At 37.0% G+C, this 18275-nt stretch overlaps 1 protein-coding gene across 4 annotated transcripts in view; it reads left to right on the top strand.

Annotated features, from left to right (window-relative positions):
• The window catches only part of LOC128870431 (phosphatidylinositol 5-phosphate 4-kinase type-2 alpha), a 178736-nt gene that overhangs the window by 105646 nt on the left and 54815 nt on the right, over window positions 1–18275 (top strand). The window contains exon 9 of one of the 4 annotated variants that reach the window (XM_054113056.1): window positions 7802–7882. The exons of 2 other annotated variants lie outside the window; for them this stretch is intronic. In XM_054113056.1, coding sequence (XP_053969031.1) covers window positions 7802–7867 — 66 coding nt within the window. In that variant the 3' untranslated portion in view covers window positions 7868–7882. Of the gene's footprint in view, window positions 1–3852; window positions 4112–7801; window positions 7883–18275 lie in introns of those variants that run through there. One more of the 4 variants, XM_054113053.1, reaches the window with a different exon arrangement.

Below are 18275 nucleotides of genomic sequence, written 5' to 3'. Positions count from 1 at the left end.
GATCTCGCGTGATTACTGTAAAATTAAATACATAAGTATTCATTGACATTTCATCATGGAAAGTCTTACTCCTCAACAACGTTCACAAACCGTATAATTGTATTACAAAAATTGACGCTCTGTGAAAAGTGTTTATCTCGTGATCAGGCCAACTTATGGTGTACATAACCGTCTTACCGAACGCACTGATCGGCAAACCATCGGCAAAATTGAGAATAATTTAACATTACTGGAGGATACTTACAGCCCAAAGTGAAACAAATATTACGGCTGTAAATGAGAGTTTTGCCGAAGACCCGGAAGAATCGATTCGGCGCTGATCTCAACAACGTGGCCTATCTTATGGCACTACTTGGGCGAATTCACGCAAAGGTCTATAAAATACAGCTAGTCCAAGATTTGAAGCCGGCTGATCCTCAAAAGCGTCATAATTTCAGTCGTTGGGCTCTTGAAAAACTCATCGAAGATCCCCATTTTTGGACCAGAATTTTGCGATTAGGCCCGGTAACCCGAAGTCTTTCAAGAACAACCATTACATCCATTGCAAACAACCGTTTGGTGTGGCCTATGAGGTGGGGAAATCATCGGCCCATATTTTTTCAAAGACAAGGCTGGGGCCATTGTAACAGTAAATGGCGAACGCTATCGCTCCATGCTAAACCACTTTTTGATTTCGGAAATTGAAGCCCGGGATCTCCACAGCATTTGGTTCCAACATGAAGGCGTTACTTGCATACAATCCGTGAAATGGATTTATTGCGTCGTCGTATCGGTGAGCAATTTATCTCTCGTCTCGGACCAGTGGATTGGCCACCTAGATCATGTGATATCACACCTTTGGACTTTTATGTGTAGGTGTATGCAAAGGCGGCCGCGGTAGCCCAATGGGTTGGTGCGTGATTACCATTCGCACTTCACAGAGAGAATGTCGGTTCGAATCTCGGTGAAACACCAAAATTAGCAAAAACCTTTTTCTTATAGCCGTCGTCCCTCGGCAGGCAATGGCAAACCTCCGAGTGTATTTCTGCCATGAAAAAGCTCCTCATAAAAAAATATCTACCGTTCGTAGTCGGCTTAAAACTGTAGGTCCCTCCATTTGTGGAACAACATCAAGACGAACACCACAAATAGTAGGAGGAGGTCGGCCAAACACCCAAAAAGGGTGTACGCGCCAATTATATATATATATATGCAAAGTCTAAATGCTTTGTGGATAAACCAGCTTCGATTGAGGCATTGGAAGCCAACATTACTAAAGTCATTCACGAGATACCGAGTTGAATTCCTTTAAATATTACTACTTGGACCTATATTAAATGGAAGGCTTTATTTAGGCAAAAAAAAAATAAATACAGGACCATAGTTATGTAGTGCAACGTAATTATTTTGAGTATTTATTTATTCCAATTTATTTAATAGTTACATTTATCATATAACAATAAGAATTTTTACAGATACTTATTTGTATTACCATTTAGAAACCTGCCGAATACGATGAATTTGCGTAAATGATGTGATACGTGAAATAACGGGTGATTTTTTAGATATTATCTTTTGAAACAGTTGGTTTAAACAGCTGACGCACGTTTCGAATCTTGTTTCACTGTCAAACATCTTCAGTTTGGTCTATAATTTAACCATGAATCGTCTTACAAACGAACAACGCTTGCAAATCATTGAATTTTATTATAAAAATTCGTGTTCTGTCAAGAAAGTTTATCGCGCGCTTCTTCCATTTTATGGTCAGTTTAATCAACCCACTGAAGCAGCTATTCGAGCTATTGTGACTAAATTTAGAACCAAATTTACATTATTGGACATCAAACCACCAACACGCTTACGTAGAGTGCGAACTGAAGAAAATATCGCAGCTGTATCGGCCAGTGTTAATGATGACCATCAATTATCGATTCGTCGCCGTTCACAGCAATTGGGCCTCTGTTACTCAACAACGTGGAAAATTTTGCGAAAGGATTTAGGTGTGAAGCCTTTCAAAATACAGCTGGTGCAAGAATTGAAGCCGAACGACCTACCGCAACGCAGAATTTTTGGTGAATGGGCTCTTGGAAAGTTGGCCTAAGATTCACTTTTTTATCGAAACATTGTGTTCAGCGACGAAGCTCATTTTTGGATCAATGGGTACGTAAATAAGTAGGATTGACGATTTTGGAGTGAAGATCAGCCAGAAGAATTGCAAGAGCTACCAATGTATCCAGAAAAGGTCACAGTTTGCTGCGGTTTATGGGCTGGAGGTATCATTGGACCGTACTTCTTCAAAGATGCTGCGAATCGTAGCGTAACTGTGAATGGTGAGCGCTACCGTGAAATGATATCCAATTTTTTTTTGCCCAAAATGCAAGAGCTTTACTTGCATGACATGTGGTTTCAGCAAGACGGTGCCACATGCCACACAGCACGCGTAACAATGGTCTTGTTGTGAGGCGAGTTCGGTGCACATTTCATTTCACGTGCGGGACCTGTCAATTGGCGGCTCAGATCGTGCGATATAACGCCTTTAGATTATTTTTTGTGGGACTATGTTAAAACTCATGTCTATTCAGACAAGCCTGCTTCAATTAACGCATTGGAAGACAACATTAAAACATTTATATGTGAGATACCGGCCGAAACATTGGAAAGAGTACGCCAAAATTGGACTAAGCGGATGGACCATTTGAAGCGCAGTCGCGGTCAACATTTGCATGAAATAATCGATTTAAATAAAAATGTCATGCATTTTTCTGAATTTTACGTGTGTTTTTTTGAACAACTTTCCTATAGCTCTTAAAAAATCACCCCTTAGTTTTGTAAACTAAACAACATTTTTATTTAATTTCTTAATACTAATTATTTAATTTATTAAAATAAAATTAAAAAACAAAATCAAGCGAAAAAAGTTTGTTCGCCATATTGTATGTGTGGCTGACTTCCTAAACGTCGGTTTGAAATTTAGCGCTGCGATGTAATTTTTTAATCTCATTGCATCATAAAATTCTTCGATGAGCAATTTGCGTTTGTGACGCGAATCAATAACTTTATGCATGCTTTTGGGAACGTCAAATGGTTATGCATAATAAACTGGTTTTGCTTAGGAACATTTAACTTTGTACTAGCGAACCGCAAGTGACGTTTGGGAAGTCAGGTGTGGGCACGAAACACCAATAGCGATGGGAAATTTCTTAGCATATTTCTGCCAAGCTCCTCATAAAAAAGCCATTTCCTGTTCGGAGGCGGCACAAAACTTTTGGTCCATCCATTTGTGGACCAAGATCAATAAGCACATCACAAATTGGACACTGCATTCTGTACACTTAGTAGCGGCAATGACAAATGGGCTTGCAGATGTGATCTGTCGAGTGAAAGAGAAAGGGCAAATCATGGCGACAAATTTTTGAAATAACATCCCAAGATGTTTCTTATCCAAGGCGTAACTATACTAAACACTTGTACAAAAACAAAAAGTTACATATATTTTATTCTTGCTATTTTGGCACAAGTGTCAAAATAATTATTTCCAAAGCGAATTGGATTGTGAATAGTAAATAAACACAAACAAAGTTTTTCGAGTGTCGCTTTAAATTGTTCGTAGTACATTTGTGTTATTAATAGCAAAAATAATTAGCAGCGATTCTTATTTACTCTTGAGCAAGAAGTTACAGCATTTATACTAACAAAGTGTTCAATTTTATTATTATATGAAAATGTAGAGCAGGTAAAACGAAATTTGCGGAGACATAGGTATAAAAGTAGATTTTGAATTTTATTAATATATTGTAACGTAACTGTAAATGGTGAGCGCTACCGTGAAATGATATCCAACTTTTTATTATTTTTTGTGGGGCTATGTTAAAGCGCATGTCTATTCAGACAAGCCTGCTTCAATTAACGCATTGGAAGACAAGATTAAAACATTTATACGTGAGATACCGGCCGAAACATTGGAAAGAGTACGCCAAAATTGGACTAAGCGGATGGACCATTTGAAGCGCAGTCGCGGTCAACATTTGCATGAAATAATCTTCAAACATTAAATTATATGGACTGTACTATCGATTTAAATAAAAATTTCATGCATTTTTCTGAATTTTACGTGTGTTTTTTTGAAAAACTTTCCTATAGCTCTTAAAAAATCACCCTTTATTTCGCCAACGTATACATAGATATATTTAAATTTTACTCGTATAATTCAATGCAAAGCCGCATTCAGCGGCTAAACAAGCCAAACGTACACACACATATATTTAAATTTTACTGGTATAAGCTGCTAAACAACATTTTTATTTAATTTCTTAATACTAATTATTTAATTTATTAAAATAAAATTAAAAAACAAAATCAAGCGAAAAAAGTTTGTTCGCCATATTGTATGTGTGGCTGACTTCCTAAACGTCGGTTTGAAATTTAGCGCTGCGATGTAATTTTTTAATCTCATTGCATCATAAAATTCTTCGATGAGCAATTTGCGTTTGTGACGCGAATCAATAACTTTATGCATGCTTTTGGGAACGTCAAATGGTTATGCATAATAAACTGGTTTTGCTTAGGAACATTTAACTTTGTACTAGCGAACCGCAAGTGACGTTTGGGAAGTCAGGTGTGGGCACGAAACACCAATAGCGATGGGAAATTTCTTAGCATATTTCTGCCAAGCTCCTCATAAAAAAGCCATTTCCTGTTCGGAGGCGGCACAAAACTTTTGGTCCATCCATTTGTGGACCAAGATCAATAAGCACATCACAAATTGGACACTGCATTCTGTACACTTAGTAGCGGCAATGACAAATGGGCTTGCAGATGTGATCTGTCGAGTGAAAGAGAAAGGGCAAATCATGGCGACAAATTTTTGAAATAACATCCCAAGATGTTTCTTATCCAAGGCGTAACTATACTAAACACTTGTACAAAAACAAAAAGTTACATATATTTTATTCTTGCTATTTTGGCACAAGTGTCAAAATAATTATTTCCAAAGCGAATTGGATTGTGAATAGTAAATAAACACAAACAAAGTTTTTCGAGTGTCGCTTTAAATTGTTCGTAGTACATTTGTGTTATTAATAGCAAAAATAATTAGCAGCGATTCTTATTTACTCTTGAGCAAGAAGTTACAGCATTTATACTAACAAAGTGTTCAATTTTATTATTATATGAAAATGTAGAGCAGGTAAAACGAAATTTGCGGAGACATAGGTATAAAAGTAGATTTTGAATTTTATTAATATATTGCATACACAAATTATACATGTGAGTCTGCGAATTACATTTGTTCTGTACTACACACATAAATTGGTTTACATGTAGGGAAAAAATGGTTTGTTTATTTATAAATTAAAATGGATTTGTTCTAGGTAGGTACATCAAATTAGGTTAGGTTAGGTTGAAGCGGTTGTCCTGTGGGACACACTCAGGCTCATAGCCCATTGTGATGCCGCGTGGGGAGCTTGCCCCTATCTCTCCTAAAACCAGTGTGTGTTTTTCAAAAATTTTAAAATATCTCTGATTTTTATAGTACTGAGGTCTTCTAGCTCATTAAAAAATGGTCTACCCAGAATAGTAAACCTGCGTCTGGATAGAGCAGGGCAGTGGCACAGTAGGTGCGAGATTGTCTCTTCCTCGTCCTCATCTAGACAACTTCTACAGAAGTCATGTGTTTGCACACCCATCCTTTGGGCGTGTCTGCCTATTAGGCAGTGCCCCGTTATGACTGAGATCAATGTGCTAAGACTGTGTTTATTTTGGCTTAGCAGAGATTCTGTGCGTTCAGCATTTAGAGTTGGCCAAAGTTGACGGGCGATTTTGCAGGTTGCTTCATTTCGCCATCTTTCGTTTGCTTTCTTTACAATTTCTTCAAGGATGTGTAGCTTACATGTTCGTAAGGGTATCCCTATGTCATTATCTATGTGCTCGTCAGACAGTTTAGTGCCGAGTCTTGCTAGTTCATCGGCTCTACAGTTACCCTCAATGTCGCGATGTCCAGGAACCCATGTTACCTTTAGGTGAAATGTCTCAGCCATCTCGTTAAGAGATGTGCGGGACTTCATGGCTACCTTGGAGGTTGTCGACTGTTTTGTGAGGGATTTTATCGCCGCTTGGCTATCAGTGAAAATGTAGATATCATTTCCGGATATCGCATCACACTGTATCAGTGTCGCGGCTTTTATTATTGCCATCAGTTCAGCTTGAAAGACACTACAGTAGTCGGGGAGCCGAAAACTGAAGGAGATCCCCAGATGTTCAGAATATACACCTCCGCCCACCCTGCCCTCGAGCTTTGAGCCATCTGTGTAAACATGGATGGACTCGCCCTGTCTCACGTCGTCCCGTTCCCACTCTTCCCTTGAGGGTAGGAGGGTCGTAAACGATGTAATGGCAAGTATAGGCGGGAGTGCATAGTCCACCAGTCCGGGAAGCCCCGAAGTGCCAGCCAGGATTTTACCGTGACCATAATCCGTGTTTGACCACTTGTTTAGAGTGTTCAGCCTTATTGCCGCACTGCGTGCGTTATATATTGCCTGCAGATCTACCGGAAGGAGTTTTAGTGTCGCATATAATGCTTTCGATGGTGTGGTTGACATGGCGCCGGTTATGAGAACAGATGCTAGTCTTTGCACCTTGTCAAGTTTCTTGATGTTCACACCCTTCTGAAGGGCATCCCACCATATTACTATACCGTAGTAGAGAATTGGCCTAACCACTGCTGTGTAGAGCCAATGTATCATTCTGGGTTCCAATCCCCATTTCTTCCCAATAAGCCTTCCGCAGGAGTACATTGCGGTCATAGCTTTCCGTGCTCTGTTTGCGACTGTGAGCCCCCAATTTAGCTTCCTATCTATACCTTTTCAACTTCAAATTGGGACTAAACACATTCAAATTGGGACTAAACAATTTCAAATTTGGAATAAACACATTAAAATTGGGACTAAACACATTCAAATTGGGACTAAACAATTTCAAATTGGGAATAAACAATTTCAACTTTAGTAATAAGAATTTTAAGTTGGAATTTAGCATTTTAAGTAGAAATTAAGCATTTTTAAATTGATGCAAATTTGAAGTTATTTATTGTAACATACTAAACATTATAAATCATCATAACAAATAACACAACTAATAATTGAAAAGGTATATATATATAATAACACAACAAATTAAATTGATTAATACAAATAATTATTACATATGATTAAAAAGACATGTCATTCATATTTAACGCATCTGGTATAAATCTTTGGACATGGGCGACATATTTGGCACAAGTAGCTATATTTAATTTGGCGATGTTCGGTTGTATTACATTTTCTAGCCGTTGCAGGCGATACTCAGTTTGAGTCATATCTACTCTATTTTCGCCAGCCAAAATTTGTGGCAGTTCAATTGCCAGCTCACGTTTTACACCAGCTTTCAGGGTTGACCAGGCAAGCTCAATTGGGTTGAGCATTGGACTGTATGTTATCTATTACCAATATTACTGGTGATTATTAAATATTTCGAGCATTACGAAGACAACGACGAACAAACTCATTAGCTTCTGCTTTTTTAAATGCACCTCTTCTTACTTCATGATGAATTAAACCCAGATTTCCTATACATCCAATTAGGTGAATATTAGCTCCACGACTTCCAGCTGAAATAAACGTACAACGGCTTTTTTTTTTGGACCGGCCTCGTTTTCTGGATATAAATAAGTTAAAATTGGTTTCATCCATATAAATAATAGGTTTATTCTCCGATTGATATTCTAAAAGTTTCTGAACATACACACATCTTTTTCTTTTATTTTCTTCATTATTTGCTCTTTCAGGTTCGTTTCGAATCTCTTTCCATGTATAGATTAAATTATCTAAATGTTTGCGGAAACATTCTGTAGAGGCATTAACGTGATGATGGTGCTGGAATTTTTCTTTAAGTTGTTTTAGTGTTATTTTTAGATTTTCTTCAATATATTGTTCCATTAAAAAATGATGTTCATTTGTTATTTTATTTTTCCTTTTTCCTCCACGTTGTTTTTCACTTTGTGGGTTTTCCTTAACCCACCTATGTATATGCAGTAGACTTTTTTACTTCTAATGTGTTTGATAGTGCTCTCCAATCTTCATTCTTGTTGTACATTGCTTGAATTTGTTTTTTAATATTATCAGCTTCAATTTTTTTAATGTAAGCCATTTCACGGTGTCATATTAATTAATAAAATATGAATAAAATAAGAAAAACAAAATTCAATAAAAATATCGGTTTTATGCACAGCATTCTTTATTTATTTAATTACAATCCTTATGACTAAAGTTTAAAAGACATTCAAATTGTTTATTCCCAATTTGAATGTGTTTATTCCCAATTTGAATGTGTTTATTCCCAATTTGAAGTTGTTTAGTCCCAATTTGAAGTTGTTTAGTCCCAATTTGAAGTTGAAAAGGTATAGTATAAGTCCTAGATATTTTGCCCTTTCTATTACTCTAAGTGGTTTCCCTCCTAGGAATATTTGTTGAAGAGTAGATGTTTTGTGTTTCCTACTAAACAAGTATCAGATCAGTTTTTTCCGGATTTACCTCTAGTCCTCAACTTTTACACCAAAGTGATAGTCTGTTGAGAGATCTTTGTTGGAGGTCACATAATTTTGGAAGGTGTTTCCCCGAGATTGCTATTATAATATCATCGGCTTATGATATTATTTTACCTCCAATTTTTTCCACTTCTTGTAGAAGATTGTTGACAGTTAGGTTCCACAGAAGTGGAGAAATTACCCCACCTTGGGGTGTACCCCTGATCGGAAATTTTTTAACAAATGTGTCACCCAAATTTGCGTTTATCGTTCGCCCAGTTAGCATTCGTTCTATAAACGAGACTATTGCATTGCTTACTCCCACTTCCGTTAGCGAAGTGGTAATTGCTTCCGGATATATGTTATTGAAGGCACCCTCGATGTCTAGAAAGGCAGGGAGGGTAAATTCTTTGTAGTGAAGTGATTTCTCGACTGTGTGAACAACCTTTGCTGTATGCATGTTGGGAAGGGGATAGTTTGTCGCTAATCCTTCCTTTGATATGCACATCTAGCAACCGCTCTAAAGATTTTAACAAAAAGGATAATAGGCTAATTGGCCTGAAGTCCTTCGGTTTCGTATGTGTGGTTTCCCTCCTTTGGGAATGAATACCACTTTTAATTCTGCCCATTTCTTGGGGATATAGTTAAGACGTATCGCTGCCTCAAAAATTAAGGCGAGTGTAGGTGCAATCATATCTTTTGTGTGTTGCAAATCAGCGGGAATGATTCCATCAGGTCCCGGTGATTTGTAAGGTTTGAAGCTGCCAATGGCAAATTTTATGTTGTCCTCCGTTATGAAATCTGTTGGGGGGGTTCTCGTAGTGAACTATAGGGTGGGTTCTACTGTCTTCGTTGCAGAGACAACCTGGAAAGTGCGTCTGCATTAGTAATTCTAGTGTTTCTTCACTGCTGGTTGTCCAGTTGCCATTCTCTTTTATGAGGTAGCTAGGGTTACTGGGACTCAAATTAGTTTATTATATAATATTTAAAATGTTTATTTTCCTTCAAAGTGCCTCTTCGCAAAGTGATCCGTATAGGAAAACAAGCACATCGCCTTCCGCAGCCTAAGATGCTTTCCATTTCAATTCAACCGGGCTATTCGGGTCATGTTCTTCGATTTCGATGTAACTTAAATATGTTGCTCTCTGGTCAAAATAATGAGACACGTATTTTTTTGTTCGCCCGAAAAAAATTTTTTTCAAGAGTTATCGGCAATTTTGTTTTTCGCCTCAAACTCGATTTTTTTTAATTATATAAGAAACAATTTTTTTTAAATGCCCATAACTTAGTCAAAAATGAACCGATTTAAATAATTCTGGGTTCAAAATGATCGTAATTACTTACACAAGCGACTTCATGTAGAAACAATTGCAAAAAAGTAGTTGCAAATTTTTTATTTAGCAAAAAAGAAAAAAAATTTAAATTTTTTCAAAATTCAATATTTCAAAAAGTGTATTTTTTTTTTTTTTATAACTTTTTCCAAATCAAAAAAACATCTCAAACTTTAATTGAGCTGCATGCCTAGTAGCTAAAATGAGTTGTTTTTGAGTAATGAATTTTTGAGTAAACACCCTGTTTCGCACTTTTTGTTTTTTGCAAAATAAAAAATTTTCAACTACTTTTTTGCAACTATTTCTACATGAAATCACTCGTGTAAGTAATGACGATCATTTTGAACCCAAAATTATTAAAATCGGTTAATTTTTGACTAAGTTATGGGCATTTAAAAAAAATTTTTTCTTATATAATTAAAAAAAATCGAGTTTGAGGCGAAAAACAAAATTGCCGATAACTCTTGAAAAAAATTTTTTTCGGGCGAACAAAAAAATACGTGTCTCATTATTTTGACCAGAGAGCAACATATTTGAGTTACATCGAAATCGAAGAACATGTCCCGAATAGCCCTTTTGAATTGAAATGGAAAGAATCTATATAAGAAAATTTTTTTTAATTGCTCATAACTTAGTCAAAAATAAGCCGATTTGAATGATTCTGGGTTCAAAATAATCGTAATTACTTACACGAGCGACTTCATTTAGAAATAGTTGCAAAAAAGTAGTTGAAAATTTTTTATTTTGCAAAAAACAAAAAGTGCGAAACAGGGTGTTTACTCAAAAATTCATTACTCAAAAACAACTCATTTTAGCTACTAGGCATGCAGCTCAATTAAAGTATGAGATGTTTTTTTGATTTGGAAAACGTTATAAAAAAAAAAAAAATACACTTTTTGAAATATTGAATTTTGAAAAAATTTACATTTTTTTTCTTTTTTGCTAAATAAAAAATTTTCAACTAGTTTTTTGCAATTGTTTCTACATGAAGTCGCTTGTGTAAGTAATTACGATCATTTTGAACTCAGAATTATTAAAATCGGTTAATTTTTGACTAAGTTATGGGCATTTAAAAAAAATTTTTTCTTATATAATTAAAAAAAATCGAGTTTGAGGCGAAAAACAAAATTGCCGATAACTCTTGAAAAAAAATTTTTTCGGGCGAACAAAAAAATACGTGTCTCATTATTTCGACCAGAGAGCAACATATTTAAGTTACATCGAAATCGAAGAACATGACCCGAATAGCCCGGTTGAATTGAAATGGAAAGCATCCTAACATAAATTGAAAAACATAAGACCAAAATATTGTACACTCGTTAAGAACTTTTAAAAATTCTTAGGCATAAACCTTTTTCATTTTGTTGAATATCGTTTCTAACTGAAAGTGGACTAAACATACCAAAACCAAGGCAAGGCGCCTTAGCACAAATTTTTGACAGAAGTGCCAATTCGCCCAAGGCGAATTAATTTCCTCTTCTAATGATATCGATGGAACGATGAGCTGTATGAGCTTTACGACGACATAGACATAGCGCAGCGAATAAAGATCCAGCGGCTACGTTGGCTGGGTCATGTCGTCCGAATGGATACAAACGCTCCGGCTTTGAAAGTATTCGATGCGGTACCAGCTGGTGGTAGCAGAGGAAGAGGGCGGCCTCCTCTGCGTTGGAAAGATCAGGTTGAGAATGACTTGGCTTCACTTGGTGTGTCCAACTGGGGCCGGTTAGCACGAGAAAGAAACGACTGGCGCGCTTTATTAAACTCGGCCAAAATCGCGTAAGCGGTTATAGCGTCAATTAAGAAGAAGAAGAATGATATCACCTTGAACGAAAAGCAAAAATAAACTCGCATACCTGAATTAATATAGGGTAGAAGGGGGAGGCTTCGACATGAGGGAGGCTTCGACATTTTCAAATTTGGCTCGCATTGTAACTGCTATTTCTTTCACTTCAAGAATGAACAACGGCGAAGTTGAATTCGATGCTTGCATATGAATTGATCAGTGATTGCTTGAACGCGGTAGTGAATAGATCAATTTTTTTTTTTTTTTGGTAAGTGTACATATAAAATAGTGCGTGCAAGTATTAGTCTGTAAGAAGTGCAAATTACGACGTATAGGTTTCGTTTTTTGCCAAACAATATTATATTAGATGTGTGATTTGGGGTTTTTGGTGATGTTTTAAGAAACATAAGCAAATAGAGTTTTAAGCGGAAACTTGAAACAGGTGCACGAGGAAGGATTCGACAACGATTCGACAACAAATTTTCGAAGCCTCCCTTCTGTACTATTTTACTCAGTAAATAATATTTTGCAGCTACCAAGATGCCGAATGTATATAAAAGGAAGTGTCCTGACAGAGTGATCGACGAGGATAATATGGAAAAAGCCCTGGAGGATGTTAAGAAAAAGAAAGAAACCCCTTCAAGTGCTGCTCTATGGAATAAAGCGGACAACTCTTATATCCCGATTATTAAAGCAGAAAACAAATATGGGAGTTTTAAAAGATTTTCAATCCAAATTTTCGTCGAACCAAGTTCTTACGGCATCGCAAGAAAGAGATTTAGCAGCTTATTTTAAAAAATGTTCAAATGCTCATCACGGACTAACTTACGACTTAGCTAGACGATTTGTTTACGAATTCGTGTCTAGATACAAAATAAAACATCCAGCAAACTAGGACAAAGAAAAGAGAGCTGGGGTAGATTTGCTGAAGTGTTTCATGCATAGAAATAATGATATAAGTCTACGAAAACCTGAAAACACAAGCATATTGCGCATTTCTGGATTTTCCGAGGAAGCGGTTTCAATATTTTTTTCAAACTTAAAAAAAGTGTACGAATCACACAACTTTACTTCTGATCGTATATACAACGTAGATGAGACTGGAATAACTACTGTGTTAGATTCTCCTAAAGTAAGCATTGCTCTGTTTTTGTGTTTCAAATACACCTAATGTCAGTACATATATAAAAATTCTTAGGTTATTGCTGAGAAGGGAAAGCGAACGGTGTCTCAAGTCGCATCCGCAGAGCGGGGAACTTTAATAACTATGGTAGGGATTGTCAGCGGGTCTGGTAACCATATTCCACCGATTTACGTTTTCCCCCGGAAGCTAATGAACCCGCATTTTCTTAATGGATCAGTGCCAGGGTCAAAAGCACTTTTATCGAAGAACGGATGGATGAACTCAGAGCTCTTCGTAGATGTGCTTATCCATATTAGAGGTTACGCTCGCTGCACTATCGACGATCCTATACTGCTTTTAATGGACAATCATGTTTCGCACTGCAGCCTAGACAGCATAATTTATAGTCGCGATAACGGAATATGTCTAATTTCTTTTCCACCACATGCCTCACATAAACTTCAACCACTGGATGTATCAGTTTTTGGACCTTTCAAAAAATATTGTAAACAATCCTTTAACGATTTTATGGTAAATAATCCTGGAAAGAAAATATACATCTCACATATCGCAGAGCTTACAAAAAGTCCATTTTTGAGAGCTTTTTCTCCCGAAAACATTGTAAAAGGATTTTCAGCCACTGGGATATTTCCCTACAATTCATTAATCTTCCCTCAGTCAGACTTTTCCCACTCCGAAATCGAATTAAACTCTGATATTGCCGCCGAAACTCACCAAATCGAATGCTTGTCGTCCGAGAATATTCAGAGGCCGTCATTTCAACCGAATTGTTTTTCTCCAGAAATTATCCGTCCAATTCCCGTATTGAGGAAGAAGAAAATCTTACCCAAAAACCAAGGAAAGTCGAAAATGTATACGGATTCTCCAGAAAAGTTACGGTTAGAGGAATTGAAACAGCAAAGCATTGATAAATTTAAGTTACCAAAACTAAAATTGTGTAAGAAAGTCAAAACACTGCGAACTCCAAAAGCTAAGAAATACCGAAGAATAAGTTCCTCACCATTTAGTGAAAACACTTCCTATAGCTTGGCTGATTCTGATAACTCATTTGACTTTGGTGAGGATCTCAGCAATGAGAAAAGAAGAAATTCATAAATTCAGAAATTCATATTCAGGGCAAAGATCCTATGAAGGAGCAACTATGTGTAGAGAACGAAATGCAAATTGAGGAAAACAAATTTGTACTGGTTAAATTCACAGACAAAGCCGATTTCTTTTACATTGGTGTAGTCGTAGAAGTGGGAATTACTACGTACATAGTCAAATTTCTTAGACGGCAGCTCAAAACACAACTATTTTATGAATCCCTTATTGAAGACAAAAGCTTGGTTTCAAAGCAGGACATATTGCGTACTTTGCCAACATCTGAACATCCCCCAGGAACTTCACGGGCGCACAGCAAATTTATTTTTGACTATTTGAAATATAAAACACATAATATGCAAACTCGTTTGAAATTTTTATTATACGGAATATATTTTCCAAAAATTCCACTTAAAATTCATATTTTACTAATATGTTTTATAAGTGTCGAAGCCTCCCCTTCGCTGTCGAAAGCTCCCATAAGGCTGACGAAGCCTCCCTGAAAGTGGGAGGTTTCGTCAAATATTCCCGTGACAGTTTTTTTGATTAAAAGGTTGAAAAAAAATTAAATAAGAAAAGTAACGACAAATTGAGAGTGGCACAAACATGCATAAAATCAATAAATATGAAAGAAAATAACTGCTTCGTACTCCAGTTTCTCTAAAAACAGTATTGTTTCTTAATCTGTCGAAGCCTCCCCCTTCTACCCTACATACGTACATATGTACAATACATGCAGGCAAACTAACGCTGAACTTTTAATATATGCTTCTAAACGCAGTTGGCACACAGTAGCTAAACAATAACCAGTCGCTGCGACAATATTTCGCTTGCCTCATATAAGAAACTTATATCTACATAGATAGTAGATCTACTTATATCGTCTGTAACTTCTACAATTTTAGATTTAGAATTTTGGTCTTTCTCCACAAAAGTTGGCATATGGACCGCTCAGGCGCGTGCGGAGGATGTGGTGCTCTTATTTTATTAATGAACGTATTTTGCTTTGCTTTATGAATGAACATGTATTTTTCACACATACATACATATGTATTTACTTTTACCGTACGCTTGCTCAACGCTTGAGCAAAGACAAATCCAGACGGCACTAGATTCATCGTGATTTTTGATGTCCCAAATATAGCCGTATTTGGTATGAAGTGCTTCAGAAAGGAAAATACACATGATTTCCGGGTTCCGCGTACTCTAGTCCACTCCAAATTTTTAGCAAAATCCATCCGTTTTCCTATTTTTGCCCACTTGCTATATGGAACCCTAGCACTTAGCATAGACTACACTTTGTGCACAGAACGTTAATGACATAGAGAAGTCGCTCGAGCTACGAATTATCAAAAATGAAATGTAACCGCGAAGACTTTTTCACCACGCCCAACTCGACAGCGGGGAAGTTTTTAACAAAGCTGATTACAGTGAATTCAGTGTTGTACATTGGCTTCTGTATGAAATCAAATTGCCGACGGCATTTCGGAAGGCATTTGAATGTGCATTTAGTTTTTCTTTTGGCAACCAAATCGTATTCAATTTAATTACAGTGAATAATATTTGTGTGCATTTTCTAGATAATATAAATGTTTGAAATTTAAATTAAATAAAAGAAACATTCAAAGAGACATATTTGCATATATTTGGGACAACTAAGTTCAATTGTGTATCCTTAATAAATACAGTGAAACAACCATAACCTACCTCACAAGCGCCGCCTTATCATATTTACATACAATAGTTTAGAAGTAAATACCCGAATGATCGAATTCTTGCTTAACAAATGTCAAAGTCTTTTTCCGTACCTGCGTTTATTCGATGTTTTACTTCGGACTTTGTTGATCCATATACTCTACAGTGGTTATATACGTCTCTGGTACGTTCGAAGATGGAATACGCCGTCTTTATTTGGAGACCATATTATGCTCGTCATATTAGTAGGCTTGAACGTGTCCAGAAAGCTTTTGTGCGTTATGCTTTGCGTTCTTTAAATTTCACTGATCCAATTCCATCCTACAAAAGTCGGTGCTTGCTCATAAATCTAAAATCACTAGTTATTAGAAGGACTATTCTCCTCATGACTTTCCTTTTCGATTTGATAAATGGCTCGCTACTTGAGAAAATCAATTTCAATATTCCTCAGCGGAGTTTACGGAATTATGATTTTTTCTGGTTAGTGATGGTAAGAACTAATTATGCTTCCAATGCTCTGATTTCTAGATCTCTGGGTGATTTTAATTCGCTTTCAAATCATACTGGCCTGGATTTTTCTTCCAGAAAGAATCACTTCAAATTGGTTCTAATTGAATTGTTGAACTAAATTTTTAGTATTATCTAATAATCTTACTCTGTAAATTATAAGAAATGTTATCTTTTTCTTTCACTCATATTTCAATTGGAACTAGTTAATTATAGTGGCTGCTAGCAATCTTCAAAGGTTGCTTTCTTTACGGTCATATACCTCTTAAGTGGGGACAAGTCAAAATTGTTTTCCTTCCAAAAGCTGGTAGAAACTCACATACCCATCCAAAAGACTTAAGACCGATATCTCTTTCTTCCTTCCTATTGAAAACTTTGGAGAGGTTGATAAAATTTCATTTAAGCCTAACTATAGATAGAAATCTTATCTCTACGTCTCAACATGCCTACACGAAAGAGAAATCGGTAGAGACAGCTCTACATAACCTTATTTATACGGCAGAGAGTTCACTGCACAAACAGGAATTTACTTTAGCCGCTTTCCTTGTTATTGAAGGGGCCTTTAACAATGTTGAAGGGGGGGCAATTACTGCAGCACTCACTGATCTTGGAGTAGATGGATAGAAGCCTTGGTAGGCTTCATTGGCAAAATGCTAAATAGCAGAATCATTGAAGCGGAACTAGGAGAATCGGTGCTCAGGAGATTGGTAAGTAGAGGTACACCGCAAGGTGGAGTCCTCTCACCGTTTCTATGGAACGCAGTTGTAAATAAACTTCTGTTAATACTGGAATCGGTGGGCTGTAACGTGATAGCTTACGCCGATAATGTTGTCATTGCTGTCTCTGGTAAATGTGTATGTACATTAAGAGACCTAATAAAAAAATGCTCTAGACATACTTTCTAGGTGGGCAGAAAAGTGTGGTCTAGGAGTCAACCCAGACAAAACACAACTCATATTGTTCACTAGGAAACACAAAATCCCTCAACTAAGTCCAATTGTGCTCAAGGGGGAAGCTCTTGTGATTTCGGAAGAAACCAATTACTTGGGACTAATCATAGATAGGAAACTGACTTGGAAGTCAAACATCTTAGAAAGAGTCAGGAAAGCGAACCTAGCTTTTTATACCTGTAAGAGAGCTTTAGGTAAGACCTGGGGAATTAAACCTAAGGTTGCTCATTGGCTTTACACTGCTGTCGTCAGACCCATTCTTCTAAATGGAAATGTTGTCTGGTGGTGTGCTATGCAGAAAAAAGCAATATGTGGCGTCATGAAAACCACGCCATCCATGGCTTTGGATATCATACTACATCTGCCACCCCTAGATCTCTTCTGCATATACTCAGCGGCCTGCTCCGCTTTAAGGCTCAAAGCGAGCTCACAATGGAAAACTGTCACACATGGACATTCAACCATCTTAGACTCCTACACGGATATACCCAGTGACTGTGATTATCACCCTCCCATTCTCTGCTTCGAAAGGAATTTCCTAATGCAAATCCCTTCTAGACTGGAATGGTTTGAAGAAGATCCAACACCCAACACACCCGTTAAGATCTGCACGGACGGGTCTTAAATGGACACCAGTGTAGGATCAGGGTTATTTTGCGAAGAGCTTTCTATTAGTGAATCCTTTAAACTACCGGATCACTGTAGTGTTTTTCAAGAGGAAATAAACGCTATTCATGAAGCCTTAAAATGGTTAAAGATAAACAGAATATCATCAACGGATATCTGCATTTTATCAGACAGCCAAGCTGCCCTACGAGCCCTGGATGCATTCCAAACAACATCAAGGAGTGTCTTACGTTGTCGCCAATCTCTAAATGAGATGGTCAAACAATATCGTATAATCTTATGCTGGGTTTCAGGCCACAGAGATATACCAGGGAACTGTAGGGCAGACCAACATGCAAGAGAAGGTACCTGTATGCCAGACATGAGTAATTTTATGGAGATACCTCTCGCAACTTGTTAGCTTCTCATTAAAGACGCATTAATCAGGTCTGCTAATCAAAGATGGATTAGCGTTAACACCTGTGAAACTGCTAGGCAAACATGGCCAAGGCTAAATTTACGTCTGTCCAAGAGTATTATAAAACTGAATATACTTCAAATCAGGACCTTAGTAGGGGCCCTCATAGGACATTGTCTCATAGGAAATCATGCAAAGAGATTAGGCGTTTACACG

Source organism: Anastrepha ludens, chromosome X, assembly GCF_028408465.1.
Source record: "Anastrepha ludens isolate Willacy chromosome X, idAnaLude1.1, whole genome shotgun sequence".
NCBI classification, from domain to species: domain Eukaryota; kingdom Metazoa; phylum Arthropoda; class Insecta; order Diptera; family Tephritidae; genus Anastrepha; species Anastrepha ludens.
This window is presented reverse-complemented; position numbering and strand designations above follow the sequence as displayed.